This window comes from Staurois parvus, unplaced genomic scaffold, assembly GCF_062004578.1.
Source record: "Staurois parvus isolate SC_StPar_1 unplaced genomic scaffold, SC_StPar_1.0 ptg000634l, whole genome shotgun sequence".
Lineage (NCBI taxonomy): Eukaryota > Metazoa > Chordata > Amphibia > Anura > Ranidae > Staurois > Staurois parvus.
In genome coordinates this window covers 12,601,106-12,616,683 of record NW_028318430.1, presented here as the reverse complement: position 1 = coordinate 12,616,683, position 15,578 = coordinate 12,601,106, and the positions used below count along the sequence as shown (strand labels likewise).

The 15,578-nt window shown below is 39.6% G+C and overlaps 1 protein-coding gene across 6 annotated transcripts in view; it reads left to right on the top strand.

Annotated features, from left to right (window-relative positions):
* The window catches only part of ARHGEF7 (Rho guanine nucleotide exchange factor 7), a 223,673-nt gene that overhangs the window by 107,713 nt on the left and 100,382 nt on the right, over window positions 1-15,578 (top strand). For all 6 annotated transcript variants that reach the window (XM_089693578.1, XM_089693575.1, XM_089693577.1 and 3 more), the window contains exons 7-9: window positions 212-306; window positions 4,464-4,559; window positions 8,949-9,071. In XM_089693578.1, the coding sequence (XP_089549704.1) occupies window positions 212-306; window positions 4,464-4,559; window positions 8,949-9,071 (314 nt within the window). The remainder of the gene's footprint in view (window positions 1-211; window positions 307-4,463; window positions 4,560-8,948; window positions 9,072-15,578) is intronic.

Sequence of the window (15,578 nt, the reverse complement as noted above, 5' to 3'; positions counted from 1 at the left end):
TTTACTGAAAATACCATTTTGGATATGTTCCTTGGCTAATACAGGACTACCTTTTAACTTTGTAGAATCTGGTAGCATTATTACACTATGTTAGTGAAAATTAATCATGTAAGGTGACAACCCATGTAGTTTGACTTACGATGGTTTAATACTTTTTCCCAGTGTTTGTTTTTTGTCATATCATCTAATAAATATATTTTGATCTTTGCAGGTGCTACAAAACATTCTAGAAACTGAGAATGAGTACTCAAAGGAGATCCAAAATTTGTTATCCAATTACCTTCGTCATTTACAATCCAGTGAAAAGTAAGATTTCTGACCTATGACCTTTGATTATGAAAATACTGCATTAAATTTTTCATTGTTAAAATTTTTCCTTTTACAAACTATTGGATTAAAAGTCTAGAGTAAATTGAGCTAATATAGTTTTAGCTAGTTACAGCTACTATAAGCTGACCATACACTATACAATCTAATTGTACAATCTCCTTCAGCTCTAAAACTGTGTAATAGAAGGGCAGTTGGATGCAAATTTAAATATATTGTTTTCTTATTTTTGTCTTTATACTACATACAGTGCTCAGCATAACTGAGCACACCCCTTTTTGAAAAGTAGGATTTTAATCAATATCTCAATGAACAAAAGAACAATTTCCAAAATTTTGACAAAACTGAGTTTTATAGAACTTTTGTTTAGCTCATTACAAGAAAGTAAGGTTAATAATATAATTTAGAAATCTTCAGTTTTACTCAAATTAGTTGATGCAAAAATGAATACACCCCACAACATAAACTACTACGGTACATCTAGTATTTTGTATGACCTCCATGATTTGTAAAATCAGCACCAAATCTTTTAGGCAAGGAATGAACAAGCTGGCAATATATTGCAACACCTATCTTTTTCCATTCTTCAAGAACAACCTCTTTTAGAGCCTGGATGCTGGATGGCGAGTGATGCTCAACTTGTCTCTTCATAGGTGTTCGATTGGGTTCAGATCAGGAGACACACTTGGCCACTGAATCACTTTCACCACATTGTTCTTCAGAAATGCAACAGTGGCCTTAGATGTTTGTTTTGGATCATTGTCATGTTGGAAAAGTGTACAGTGACCAAGGGCACGGAGTGATGGTAGAATCTTCTCTTTTAATATAGAGCAGTACATCTGTGACTTCATGATACAATCAATGAAATGCAGCTCCCTGACACCAGCAGCACAAATGCAGCCCCACAGAAGGACACTGCCACCACCATGTTTCACTGTAGGCACCATGCATTTTTCTTTGTACTCTTCACCTTTGTGACGCCATACAGTTTTGAAGCCATCAGTTCCAAAAACATTTATCTTGGTCTCATCACTCCAGAGTACAGAGTCCCAGTAGTCTTCTTTTTACAGCATGGTCCATGGCAAATTTTAGGCAGGCTTTTTTGTGCATGGGCTTTAGAAGAGGCTTCCTTTGTGGACGACACCCATGCATTGCATTGCTCAACAGTGTATGCTGTACTGTGTCACGGGAAACAGTCAGCCCAGTTTGGCTTTCTACTTCTTTAGCTAACTGCAGTGAATTTGCATGGTGATTTTCTTCAACCCTTCTTATCAGAAGACGCTCTTGTCGAGGTGTTACCGTCCGTGGATGGCTTGGACGTCTCTGTGAGATGGTTGCAGTTCCATCTCTGTCAAATTTTTATCACATTTGCTACACTATTCTGACTGATTAAGTAAAGCTTTGCTGATCTTCTTGTAGCCTTCACCTTTCTTGTGTAAAGAAATTATTTTCTTTCTTAGGCCTTGTGGCATTTCTCTTCAATGTGGTGCCATTGGTGACAGCATGAAATGGGAAGGGATTTCTTTAAGTAACGGCCTTTATAACCACCTGTCTGCTGGACACCTGTTTAATGAATAATTAGACTCACCTGTAGTTAAATTCTTGTTAATTAGGATTTTGTTGTCTAAAATTTAGCTTTGCTCCTAAGACTTTCATTGGGGTGTAGTCATTTTTGCAACATGGTCCTGAATGAATTTGTTAGGAAAAAAACTTTTTTGTGTGTGCAAATCTTGTTTGCAATCAATGGCCTACATTTGTGGGAGTATTTTGTAGTATAGTGTCCCATAGAACATGTTGATTCTGAAAAGAAAGGAAAGGTTTTCTGACAAATCTGTTGGGGTGTACTCATTTATGCTGAGCACTATCTTTGGCAAAATTAAAGTAGGTTGTAGAAGAACTGCACAGTCATATTGATGTGTGTGTAAGAGATCACTAATTCTCCCCAATTTTAACCCCTTGGGCTCAGGTTTGTTTAAAGGATAAATTCACCTGTTAACAAAAAATAATACATGCATATTTTCTTTTTGCAGCTTTTTGTTTTAGGAGTTTAGAAAGCATAGCACCGCTGATGCCATGCAGGTCTTCTGAAGCCTGTCAGTGTAATCTGTCTGCTCGTACCCTGTATGAGCAAGCAGTTTTACACTGACAGGACGAATCAATGAACTACCAGAGTGCTCAACAGCCACAATGGCTGTTGGGACTTGTAGTTTTCTATTCACAGAACTCTGTGGATGAATGAGGTGGCCGGGCTGGCAGAGCCCCACACAGCCGCACTTTTTAAAAATTGTGACACTTAACAGGGGAAAAGATCTCCCACTTGCTGTCACAATGGGGGATTTGGGGTCGGTCCAACATTAACATATTATATGTTACACCCTGAATATGAGTATGACAAGTTAGCAAAGGTGAACGTATCTCTTTAATTACTGCTGTAATGTTGGTACTCTTATGTAAGTAATAACCAGTTACATATTAAGAATTTACACGTAGATTGACCCTTGTGGAAGGACTTCAGTCACTGATATACCGAAACAATATCTGTGCTCATTGATTAAACTAGTGAAAGAAGCATATACTGCACCACAAAAACTGATAAGATGGTCTGATTGTATTGGCTATTATGGTCAGGTAAATTATATTTTCACTTTTGCACCAAAATTGAGATAACACTTACTTTATATTTCCTACACATTCTCATTCACATTGCATAACCAGTTTATGACCACCCGCCCATAATGTACTGTGTACAGGCAGCTGCTGTAGGCAAAGTGATTGTACACAGTGGGAGCCTATCAGCAAGTCCCGACTGATCGTCTGCTAATCGGCTGTGTAGAATCACAGCTCAGAGCTCTCTTGGTAAACAACACAGAGCTCTGTACAGTGGGAGCAACCTGTCCGTTTTTTTATGTCTGCAAAGCAGGGATGAGAAACTTGGAGATCGTTTAGTAAAAACAGCGCACTTTACACACATTACACATTGTTAGGCACACATTTACCATTTTATGTGTGTGTGTGTGTGTGTGTGTGTGTGTGTATATATATATATAAAATTTCTGTATATATACCATAGTTTGTAGGCGCTATAACTTTTATTCAAACCAATTAATATACACTTATTGGGATTTTATTTTATCTGATGTGTAGCATAATACATTTTGGCCAAAATTTATGAAGAAATTAGATCTTTGAAATTTTTTTTATTGGATATGTTTTATATACTTTCAGAAAGTATTTGTGTGAAAAAAAATTATATACGTTTTATTTACAGCATTGCATGACCGTGTAATTACTAGTTAAAGTAGCGCAGTGTGGTATAGCAAAAAATGGTCTGGTCATGAAGGGGGTAAAATCTTCCAGAGCCGAATTGGATAACCAAAAAAAATCGGCTGCTTACATTTTGCTTTTTTCTGAAAACTCCATCACCGAAATTTTCCTCTGGGGCTGGGAGTTGATGTTCACCATAACTAACCCTGTCTATGCTGTTCCGACACTGTCCTAACAAATGGTTAAAGCTCTAGAAGCTGGATTCTGCTTTCTTTGTGTTGAGGTGATATTTGGTGTGTCCTTCCTTGTCGATGGGGACAGATTAAGCTTCCTCTCATTTTGAAATTGTTCAGACCATCTTGTGGGCCGCACATACTGTATGTCTGCTCCAAAGACACACCTGGAAATGTAAACATGTTTTAAAATGTATTTTTTAGGTATGCTATGCGAATGGGAACACAAACACATAGTGAATGGCCCTTAAATTTGACTAAAAAAGTGGAAACACTATAAGTCAGTTGATTCATGATGTGACCTTTTAAATTGTTTGGTCTTGAGACTTCACCACTGCAATTTCATTGGTCATAAATACTTTGCAGTTTAGTAATGTTAAGAAAGACAGAAGCTCAGAGATAAATATTTAAATATACAAACATTACCATTGTCACCTTTGTACATTTCTGAACTTTATGATGTGAGCTTATTTTACAAATGTGCAGCAAACAATTTCATCTGCTACCATCCAAGCTTTTTGATTGTCTGTTATATGAACCGAGAGTATATTCCTGAGCTAATACTATAGAACTAGCTCGAAAGTATGCTTAATAATTTTTCTTTGCTAAAAAATTCACTTACATATGTGTTTCTTTAAGGCTTAGTCCAACTAGTATCTCTTACCTAATCGGAAACCTGGAGGAAATTTGTGCCTTCCAGCAGATGTTGGTCCAGTCTTTGGAAGAATGTACCAAGTAAGTCCCCCACCCCCCAAGTGTATCTCAAATATATCTGTGCCAAGTTTAAGTTAACCAATTTCTAGATTCAATAAGAAAACTTGGGAGTCTAGTTTAGTTCTAATTGTTGCAGTTGTTTAAATAATGCCCTTCAGGGAATAATGTACCACATATTAAAAATAATTATTACAATATTGCAATTGACAACATTATAATCCATGATAAACTTGCAAGCAAATATTTCCTGAAGCAATAAACATTTTAAAGATTTAAGGAAGTATAACAAAACACCCTTAAACCCTTCTGTTTCCAGTGATCACTAAAACCTGTCCATTTTTTTAAGTTTTGGTATTCACTGGTTTACTTTTTAACTTCTTGCATATCAAAATTATTTTCACACTGTTTTTCTGGCATGTATGGGGTTCTTATTTAGTCATTTTGTTTTTAAAACATCCTTTTATTATATTTTTTGGTAATGAGCAGAGAAGCAAACATAAACTCTACTGTAAGTAAAGTGATGTTAAAGGCAATTTTTTTTCTTGTTATACTTACCTGCTGTGGTCATTGGTTTTGCACAGAGCAGCCCCAATCCTCCTCTTGGGTCCCCTGCTGGTGCTCCTGACCCCTTCCTCTTGCCGAGTGCCCTCAAACCAAGAACCTTGCTCTGGGGCACCCAAGCAGGCTCACTCCTGATCCGGTGCTTTGCATGTCCAATCTCACATAAAACTACTGCTCTGCTCCACCCCCTCTCTCCTCATTGGTTTTCTGGCGTTGACTGACAGCTGCGGGAGCCAATGGCTCCCACTGCTGTGTCAGTCAGTGAGGAGGGAAAGTTCCCGGAGGGCCGAGGCTCTTGTGCACATTGCTGGGTTGTGATGGGGCTTAGGTAAGTATTGAGGGGGGCTGTACACAGTAGGTTTTTTACCTTCATGCATTCTGTACTGCATTAAGCCTTTACAACACTTTAATGCATAATATATTGTGTATATTTTAATATTTTGAATATTTTAGCAATTTGTCTTCTATTTATCCTTCATGTACCCTTCATGCAGTAATCCTACATACAGTGCTGTGAAAAAGTATTTGCCCCCTTCCTGATTTTTATTTATTTATTATCTATTTGTCACACTAAAATGATTCAGATCAAACAAATGTTATTAACAAAGATAACCTAAATGCAGTTTTTAAATTATTTAATTTATTAAGGTAAAAAAATCAAGCGTTTGCGATAGCTGGCAGTAACTCTTTCACATCATTGTGGAGGAATTTTGGCCCACTCTTCTCTGCAGAATTGTTTTACTTCAGCCACATTATAGGGTTTTTGAGCATGAACAGCCTGTTTAAGTTTATACTGCAGCATCTCACTAGGATTTAAGTTCGGATTTTGCCTAGGCCATTTCAAAACCTTAATTTTGTGGGGGGTTTTTTAGGCATCCAGAGGTGGACTTGCTGGTGTGTTTCAGATCATTGTCTGCTGCATATCATGTTTGACTGTTGGTATGCTGTTCTTTGTATGAAATGCTGTGTTGGTTTTATGCCAGATGTAACGGGATGCACACCTTCCAGAAGGTTTAACTTTTGTCCCATCAGTTCACGGAATATTTGCCCAAAAGTCTTGGGGATAATCAAGATGTTTTTGGCAAATATGAGACGAGCATTTGTGTTCTTTTTGGTCAGCAGTGGCTTTCGCCTTAAAATTCAACCATGGATGTCAGTTTTGCCCAGTCTTTCTTACTGAATTATGAACACTGACCTTAACTGAGGCAAGTTAGGCCTGAAGTTCTGTAGATGTTGTTCAGGGTTCTTTTGTGACCCCCTGGATGAGTCGTTGTGCTCTTGGAGTAATTTTTCCTTTTTTTTCTTTAAGCTCTTCCCGTCCGGCCCATGTCCATAAACGGCCAGACGGGAGTGCTACCGATGAGGGTGGACATTTCTAAACGTCCCCCACATTCATTGCCTGTGCGTTGTGCGTGCTCCCTGGGAGCGCGTGGCACTATGATCTCCGGACACAGCAGAACAGAGATCACTGTATGGGACCTCAGTGTGAGGTCCTGATTCCTGTGATCACTGATTGGCCAATCAGTGATCACATGAACAGTAGTAAACAAGATGTCACTTCCTGACATCATTGCTTACTACTTGTGAATTCTGTGAATGATCACAGAGGTCACATGGTACACGGCTATTCACAACAGCCTTGTACCATGTGACAAGCTGTGACCAATCACAGCTCGCACAGTATTTCTCAATGGCTGCAGGAATGCAGCCAGAGAGAAGGAGAAATGATTGCTGTTACAGCATTTATGGGTGTAAAAGCAATCAGTGTAAAAAAAGAAGAAAAAATCTTTATCACCCCCCACAAGTAGTACAGTGTCTATGGTGACACTGTACTGCTAGGATGACAGTATGTTAAAAGAAAACAAATCAAAACAACATAAATAATATAAAAAATAAAAAAAATGTAAAAACATTTTTTGAAAAATGTATCATTTTTGGTTATAAACTAATTTTGGGTTTTTTTTTTTTTTTTTTTTTTTTTTTTTTACTAAAAAGATAGATGAATACATTTTGGCCAAGATTTATAAATAAAGATTATTCATTTGCAAAATTTTATAAGAAAAACACTTTTTTTTTCAAAATTTTTGGACTTTTACATTTTATATAGCAAAAAAATAAAAATCCCAGTAGTGAATAAATACCACCAAAATAAAGTTATATCTGTCTCAAAAAAATGCTAAAACATTCATATGGGTACAGTGTTGTATGACCACGCAATTGTCATTCAAAGCGTGATAGCACTGAAAGCTGAAAATTGGCCTGGACTGGAAGGGGGTGAAATTGTCCGGACTTATCCACAGTCTCTGGTCATTCCCTGTACTATGTCCGCAGTCTCTGTTTATCTCCTGTACTGTGTCCGCAGTCTCTGGTCATCTGTACTATGTCCACAGTCTCTGGTCATTCCCTGTACTATGTCCGCAGTCTCTGGTCATTCCCTGTACTGTGTCCGCAGTCTCTGGTCATTCCCTGTACTGTGTCCGCAGTCTCTGGTCATTCCCTGTACTGTGTCCGCAGTCTCTGGTCATCCCCTGTACTGTGTCCGCAGTCTCTGGTCATCCCCTGTACTGTGTCCGCAGTCTCTGGTCATCCCCTGTACTGTGTCCGCAGTCTCTGGCCATCCCCTGTACTGTGTCCGCAGTCTCTGGCCATCCCCTGTACTGTGTCCGCAGTCTCTGGCCATCCCCTGTACTGTGTCCGCAGTCTCTGGCCATCCCCTGTACTGTGTCCGCAGTCTCTGGCCATCCCCTGTACTGTGTCCGCAGTCTCTGGCCATCCCCTGTACTGTGTCCGCAGTCTCTGGCCATCCCCTGTACTGTGTCCGCAGTCTCTGGCCATCCCCTGTACTGTGTCCGCAGTCTCTGGCCATCCCCTGTACTGTGTCCGCAGTCTCTGGCCATCCCCTGTACTGTGTCCGCAGTCTCTGGCCATCCCCTGTACTGTGTCCGCAGTCTCTGGCCATCCCCTGTACTGTGTCCGCAGTCTCTGGCCATCCCCTGTACTGTGTCCGCAGTCTCTGGCCATCCCCTGTACTGTGTCCGCAGTCTCTGGCCATCCCCTGTACTGTGTCCGCAGTCTCTGGCCATCCCCTGTACTGTGTCCGCAGTCTCTGGCCATCCCCTGTACTGTGTCCGCAGTCTCTGGCCATCCCCTGTACTGTGTCCGCAGTCTCTGGCCATCCCCTGTACTGTGTCCGCAGTCTCTGGCCATCCCCTGTACTGTGTCCGCAGTCTCTGGCCATCCCCTGTACTGTGTCCGCAGTCTCTGGCCATCCCCTGTACTGTGTCCGCAGTCTCTGGCCATCCCCTGTACTGTGTCCGCAGTCTCTGGCCATCCCCTGTACTGTGTCCGCAGTCTCTGGCCATCTCCTGTACTGTGTCCGCAGTCTCTGGCCATCTCCTGTACTGTGTCCGCAGTCTCTGGCCATCTCCTGTACTGTGTCCGCAGTCTCTGGCCATCTCCTGTACTGTGTCCGCAGTCTCTGGCCATCTCCTGTACTGTGTCCGCAGTCTCTGGCCATCTCCTGTACTGTGTCCGCAGTCCATTGGTTCAGAATATTTTATTTCTTGTTTTTCTCCTCTAAAACCTAGGCGCGTCTTATGGTCAGGTGCGTCTTATGGAGCGAAAAATACGGTATTTTAAATTGTGAGAAACGTCCATGTGTATGAGCAGTGTTAATCCCTAAGCAACTTTTTGGGTACCCTTGATCCTAATGCCAGTACTGTTGTTGAAATTAAAATTGAAAATGTCTGCACCTTGCACAAATGTTTCTCTGTTAAATCTACTCATTTGCAATAAAAATTTATTTTTATTCTGTATAAACATGTAACTCCTTTTGGATTTCCACCTTAGATTGCCCGAAGGTCAACAGAGGGTTGGAGGATGCTTTTTGAACCTGATGCCTAAGATGAAGAATCTTTACCTAGCTTATTGTGCCAATCACCCTTCTGCTGTAAATGTACTGACACAACATAGGTAAGGTTTAATATAAGCAAATACATGTTTTTGATTACACAGATATTAAAAGGTATATATTTTTTTTACTTGCAGCATGTTTTAATATACTTTCTGTTAAGCAGAAAAAGTGTTTTGAGACTATTATTTTAAATTAAATACAGATTAAATGTGTTTTAAATAAAATATATACAGTAAGTAGCTTGTGTAAGTAGTAATAATCATTTTATTCTTATCTGACCTGAAAGCTCCATTTTCAGCAGCCATTTCTCCATGATTTGTTATTGTAGAGACCTTTTGTAATTTGAAGTGCAGCTTAAACCTGGTATTGTTTTGAAGCAAATAATTCTGTTTTTTTGGGTTGCAAAGTAAAGGTGTTTCAGAAATTAACATTTGAGTTAAGATGGCCAAAGCAAGCAGATTTATCAAGAAGCATGTCAGATACTCATTGTTTGAACTGTTTTTATTTTTTGTACACATTAAAATGTATATTTGAGACCTGATGATTACATAAAACCCCTGAAAACATACTTTATGAAAGCAGAAGCCCTTTAGAATAAAATAGCAGTAATTAAGTTGTTGCAATTAATTGTTACACAATATTTTATCTATTTCAATTCCCCACTGATCAGCCATAACTTTTTGATCCCTGACAAGTAACGTGAATAACATTGATCACCTCATAACCATGGCATCTGAAATTTCATGGGATATATTAGGTAGCAAGTGATCATGTTGTCCCTGATGGTTTTAAAGCAAGGGAAAAAAAAATACAAGCGTAAGTATTTGAGAGAAATTGTAATGGGTAAACAACATGGTCAGAGCATCTCCAAAACTGCAGCTCATCTGGGATGTTCCCAGTCTGCAGTGGCAAAAGTGGTCCAAGAAAGGAAAACCAGTGGATCAGTGATCCAGTTACGACTTTATGAGGAGCCAAGATTCATTGATTCACATGGAAAGCAAAGGCTGGCCTGTATAGTCCTACTGTAGCTCAAATTGCTGATAACATTAAAGTGATTGTAAACCCTCACCTTGTAAAAATACTCATTTAGTTCAAAATCTAAATTAAAGGCAAAACATTTGTGTATATATTTTAAAAACGTATCGAAAGTTGATGAGATATAATAGACAGCAAGTGAGCATGTTGTGCCTTAGGTTGAAAAATGGCCAAGCGTGAGGAGTCAAGCAACTTTGATAAGGGCCAAATTGTAATGGCCATATGGGTGGGCCTGAGAAACTCTAAAATTGCAACTCTTGCAGGATGTTCCCAGGCTATAGTGGTCAGGACCTACCAAAAGTGGTCCAAGGAAGGAAAACGAGTAAACCGGCAACAGGGTCATCGGTGGCCAAAGCTCATTGATTAATGTGGGAAGTAAAGGCTGACCCATGTAGTCTGATTCAATAGAAGGTGTCAGAACACAGTGTATCGCAGTTTGCTGCGTACAGGGCTGCATAGCTGAAGACCAGTCAAGGGTGCCCATGCTGACCTATGTCTACAGCCAGAAGTGCCTACAATGGACATGTGAGCATCAGAACTGGACCACAGAGCAATGGCAGATGGTGTCTTCAAAGTGTTGACTTAGATGTTGACCTACCTAAACATTATTGCTGACCAAGTACATCCCTTCATGGAAACCGTATTCCCTGATGGCAGTGCCCTCTTTCAGCAGGATAATGCACCCTACCACATTGAAAAGATGGTCCAAAAATTGTTTGAGGAACACAGCAACAAGCCTGAGGTGCTAAATTGGCCTTCAAATTCTCCAGATCTCAGTCCATCGAGCATCTGTCAAATCTGCTAGAAAAACAAGTCTGATGCATGGAGGACCCAACTTACAACTTACAGGACTTAAAGGATCTGCTATTGATGGCTTGGTGCCAGATACCACAGCATACATTTGGAAGTCTAGTGGAGTCCATTCTTTAATGGGTCAGGGCTGTTTTGGTGACAAAAGAGGGTCCTACTCAGTATTAGGTGGGTAGTCCTAAAATGATGGTTAATCTGGTGTATGAGGTATGACAATTTAATTCCTGCATAGCATTATGGTGGTGAGTCACATAGCCATTCACATTCAAATGTGTTCTGACATGTTCTAACTTGCACTCGTCAGGGTCGCAGACCAGTTGACTCATTATGGAACAGTAGAAGAAATAACGTGTGTGCATTGTGCTGTTGGTGGAAAATGAATGGCAGGAATCAGGAGCAGCCGAATAACATAAAATTTTGTGTGAAAATTGGCAAAACTGTGAGTGAAACTTAAGCTTGCTTACAACAGGCTTATGGTGAACATTCCATGAAGCAATCAAGTGTTTTTTAATGGCATAAGCGGTTTAAAGAGGGATGGGAAGCTGTGTACGATCATGCAAGAAGTAAGCAGCCAAAAACGCAAAGGATGGATGTAAAAGTGGACAGAATCTGAATCTATGTACGCTCAGATCAAAGATTGAGTGTTCGAATAATGGAAGAAGAATTGAACATGAACAGGGAAACATTGTGGCAGATTCTAACGGAGGATTTTTTAGAACGAGAGAGATTTCCGCAAAGATAGAGCCTCGTATCTTGACAAATGATCAGAAAGAACGTCGTCTTCAAATTTCATCCGATCTTTTGAAGACTGCACAAGTGTTTGATAGGGTTTTTACTGGTAATGAAAAATGGTCCTTCCAGTATGATTCAGAAACAAAACACCAGAGCATTCAGTGGAAAACCATGCTGGTATGTGAATTTGATCACAATGGGATAGTTCACAGAACATGGTACAATGGTCAACCAACATGGTTTACTTGGAAATTCTGAAAAGGCTATGAGAATCTGTTCTGGGGAAAAGACTAGAACTCTGGCCTGACAAATGGATTCTCCAACATGGTTATGCTCCTGCACATGATGCGTACGTGTTTGTGAGTTCCACGAATGTTTCTGGCAGTGGCACAGACTTCTAGAAAAATGCATTGCTTCACAAGGGGACTTTTGGCTGTTTCTAAAATTAAAAAAATCAGATTTGATAACATTTTGGACATTCGGCGCACTGTGACAAAGATACTGCACGGTGTTACAGAAAACAAGTTTCAGGAATGTTTCTGGTAGTGGCACAGATGTCTAGCAAAGTGCATTGCTTCACAAGGGGACTACTTTGAAGGTGACAGCAGTCACTGGTGTATAAGTAAGCAAACCCTTTTTTTTTTTTTTTCCTTTTTTTTTTTTTTTTTTTTTACAGTCTGTTCTAGAAATAAAATTGCCACACCTTTTTATAGGATTGTATAATTTGAACAGATTTACAGTATATAGCACCAACCGTTTACTCAGCGCTTTACGTATGTATCACTTTATCTTAACCCCTTGACGCCGAGCATACGCAAATATGCGGCCTCTTGGCATCTGGGCCTTGACGCCGTGCAGCCGCATATTTGCGCGCAATTAGAAAGTACATAATGTGCTGAGAGCGCACGCCCTGCATGCTCCCAGCACATATGTCCGTGATTCACGGAAAGGTCTCAATCTCCCCTTTCGAATGGGACCTTTTCCGATCATGTGACGGCGAATCACGGTGGTCACATGACCCTAGAGCCCCGCCCCGCCTCTCGGCTTCTGAGCCCTCTTAAAGGGCCAGGAGGCGCCCGAGCTAAGAGGTTAAGTAATGTGCAAGTTATCAAATACACAGGCCCATAATGGAAATGTTAAAATATGCTCTGGCCTTAAAGGAGTACGAAAGCTGAACTGGTAATGCCTGCCATTAATGTTCATATTTATGATGTTGAACAAATCACAAAATTTCATCTTAATGTAATTGGCTCTAACCATGCTGCCTTAGGCTGGCTATAGAAGAATCTTGCTTAAAATGTTTTTTTGTTTTAAGAACGTTTGTTCGATTTTCTAATTGTTAGTGGGGTCATTAGTTTTCAACCACAGTGGTGAATTTGAAGGAGCAGGATGGAAATGTTTTATTAAATTAACACATTTCTAAATCTAAATTAAATTAATTCCAAAAATCCATGTTACAAGCAAATTCAATTTTGAATAACTTTTGCACAATATTCAGTAATTGAATGCTCAAAATTTTTTTTTTATAAATGTTCAATTGAAAATCTTCTAGTGTATAGTCAGCTTTATATACAGTAGATGTACCGCATTATGAAATTGTCTGTTATGCTAATGTTCATCTCATATTATTTTAATGGTGCAAACTGTGCCTGTACGTGGCATCTAGAACACAGTGCTGTTTTTTCTTCTTCGCTTGTTAAACATATGTCAGTTTTGTATTTGGGCTCATTACCTCCTCTTTATTAGTCCACATATAATGGTCAAGGACCTTGACCGCTATATGTTAAGGTAGTTGCTATGGGCACCAAATAGTTTATCTTTATGGTACCATGTGTGTAGTGAGTTAATGCATAGAATATTTGGAGAGTAACTGGAGCATGGATAAGCAAGGCAGTGACTTCTTTGTGTCTACTGCTTACCCCGTGCTTGGCTGTGTGCTGGAGAGGTGATGTCATCCTCCTATCAGAATCTAGGGAAAGGAGTCCCAGCCTTCTATCAGAACACAAAACAAACTGCTCATATTCTGTTGCAGCATTGTGCGCTGGTTCTCTCTGTACAATGCGGTGCCTGTGTGCCATCCTGAGGCCTGCTAGTGCTGAAAGTTCCTGCTCGATCTACTACAAGCAACAGTCCGCTTCACAAGTGTGAGTTGGATATTAAGGAAACTACTTTTGTACAAGTAGCTTGTTAACACATTTGCTGTGTGTAAAGACTGCTCTTGCACCTGGGATAACAGATGTCCTCATCCTGCCTTATATCATGCAAGGAATCTTACACAGGCTAATGCACTGTAGTCTTATATTTAATTTTTATGTGCAAAAATGCTTTTGAGCATATAGGGAATTGATAAGAGCAACACATTAAGAATATTTTGGGAAGTCTACATAGATATTTCCTTTATTAGATGTAAAGTATTTAATAAACTCAAAGTGCATATTGTTGGTACAATACCTGTTCAAAAATAGCACATATCAGGTTGCTGTGGATTACAATACTGTACAGTCATTTAACTTTGTAAATCAGTCTGCACTAAACACTCACTATGAAATGTGCTTAACAAACTGTGCATTTTACTAAACCAAATCTGAAATAGGAGTTCATTACATCCCACTAGACATGTATTTTTTTAAATTATAGCTGAAAGTAATGTGGAGTTGCTGCAAATTAGCATTGCAAGAGCTGGAAGCAAGCCTGGCATAACTCAGATTCCTCACGTTTACAGTATTGGCTGAATTGTTTGGAATTTTTGGGGGCAATTTAATTCAGGCGATGATATGCATTTTTGACTATGTAAGTTCAATCACGAATATGAAGTAAAACAAAGGCGTATAAATGGGTGATAGAGCACAGCTGAGCTGATTCTTACTTCCATCATTGGGTATGAACCATAATATGTTTGATTATAGTCATTAATTATGAAGCCTTAGATCATGTTTTGCTGCCTTAGATCATGAGGTGGTGCAATGAAGAAATTCACTTTATAGTTCTTTATGGTGATCGGATGGAATTGGTCCTGTTTTGTGGGTGGTTTGCTTGTTCGCTGTATGCTTGTTTCCTATTATGTACCCTTTAGATTGCAGTGTCTGCAAGCTGAGGACAAGAAGATAGTCTAGGCAATTTTTTCAAGCATCAGAACAGACTGCATGAAAGAATGTTTTGTTCTTTATTGTGCAGCCAGGAAGTGTTATAATTTTACTGAAAATAACCGAGATCCTTAGTGTGAAATTTGGGGGAATCTAGAATTTCCCTCTGCTTTCTGCAATTCCCAATTTTTTCCTTCTACCACCTGCTTCACATTTAAAAGAATCCACAATAAGATTTCAGGATACATGGAACCATAGTATGCTGCTTTGTAAAAAAACTTCCAACAATGCCAATAGGCGTCTAATACTTTTCTTGCATTTGCATACATTGTCTTACTGGATTTTCTCAGTGTTTGTGTGTGTGTGTGTGTGCATGTACGTGTGCTTCCTTATTAGCTGGTGTGCATTAGTGGCCCGTACCCATAGTATTACAGCCAAGGAGTGTTGAAGCTTCCAGGTTTATGAAATTTACCTCCCAAAAGGATCCGCTCCCGTGTTCAGCATGTGAACTTAAGGAAAGTTTTTTTCATATGAAGAAGTTCACCTTAAGGTTCCATGAACAGTGGCTTAAAAATGAATGCTGCTCCTAGAGGAGTTTAGGGTCTTGCCTGTTGAAGCAGCTAATGTTATCCTATGTGTCCATGCACATTATGATGTTTAGAGGCATATTTTAAGCTCAATGTTTAGAGGCAGAAAACCCCACCTCTGTTTTCTGTTTTTGAGAGTGATTTTCTGGGAAAACAAAAATGCTAAATGCGTATACAAAAAAAAACCACTCAAAATGAGCATTTTTTTTTTCCCCGCCAAGAGCACTGGCGTTTTTTTAAGCCAGTGTGCATGAACCCTAAACCCGTTAATGACTGTGGGCAGTAGATCAACAGCCTAATTTGTGAGGTATTCCTGTGA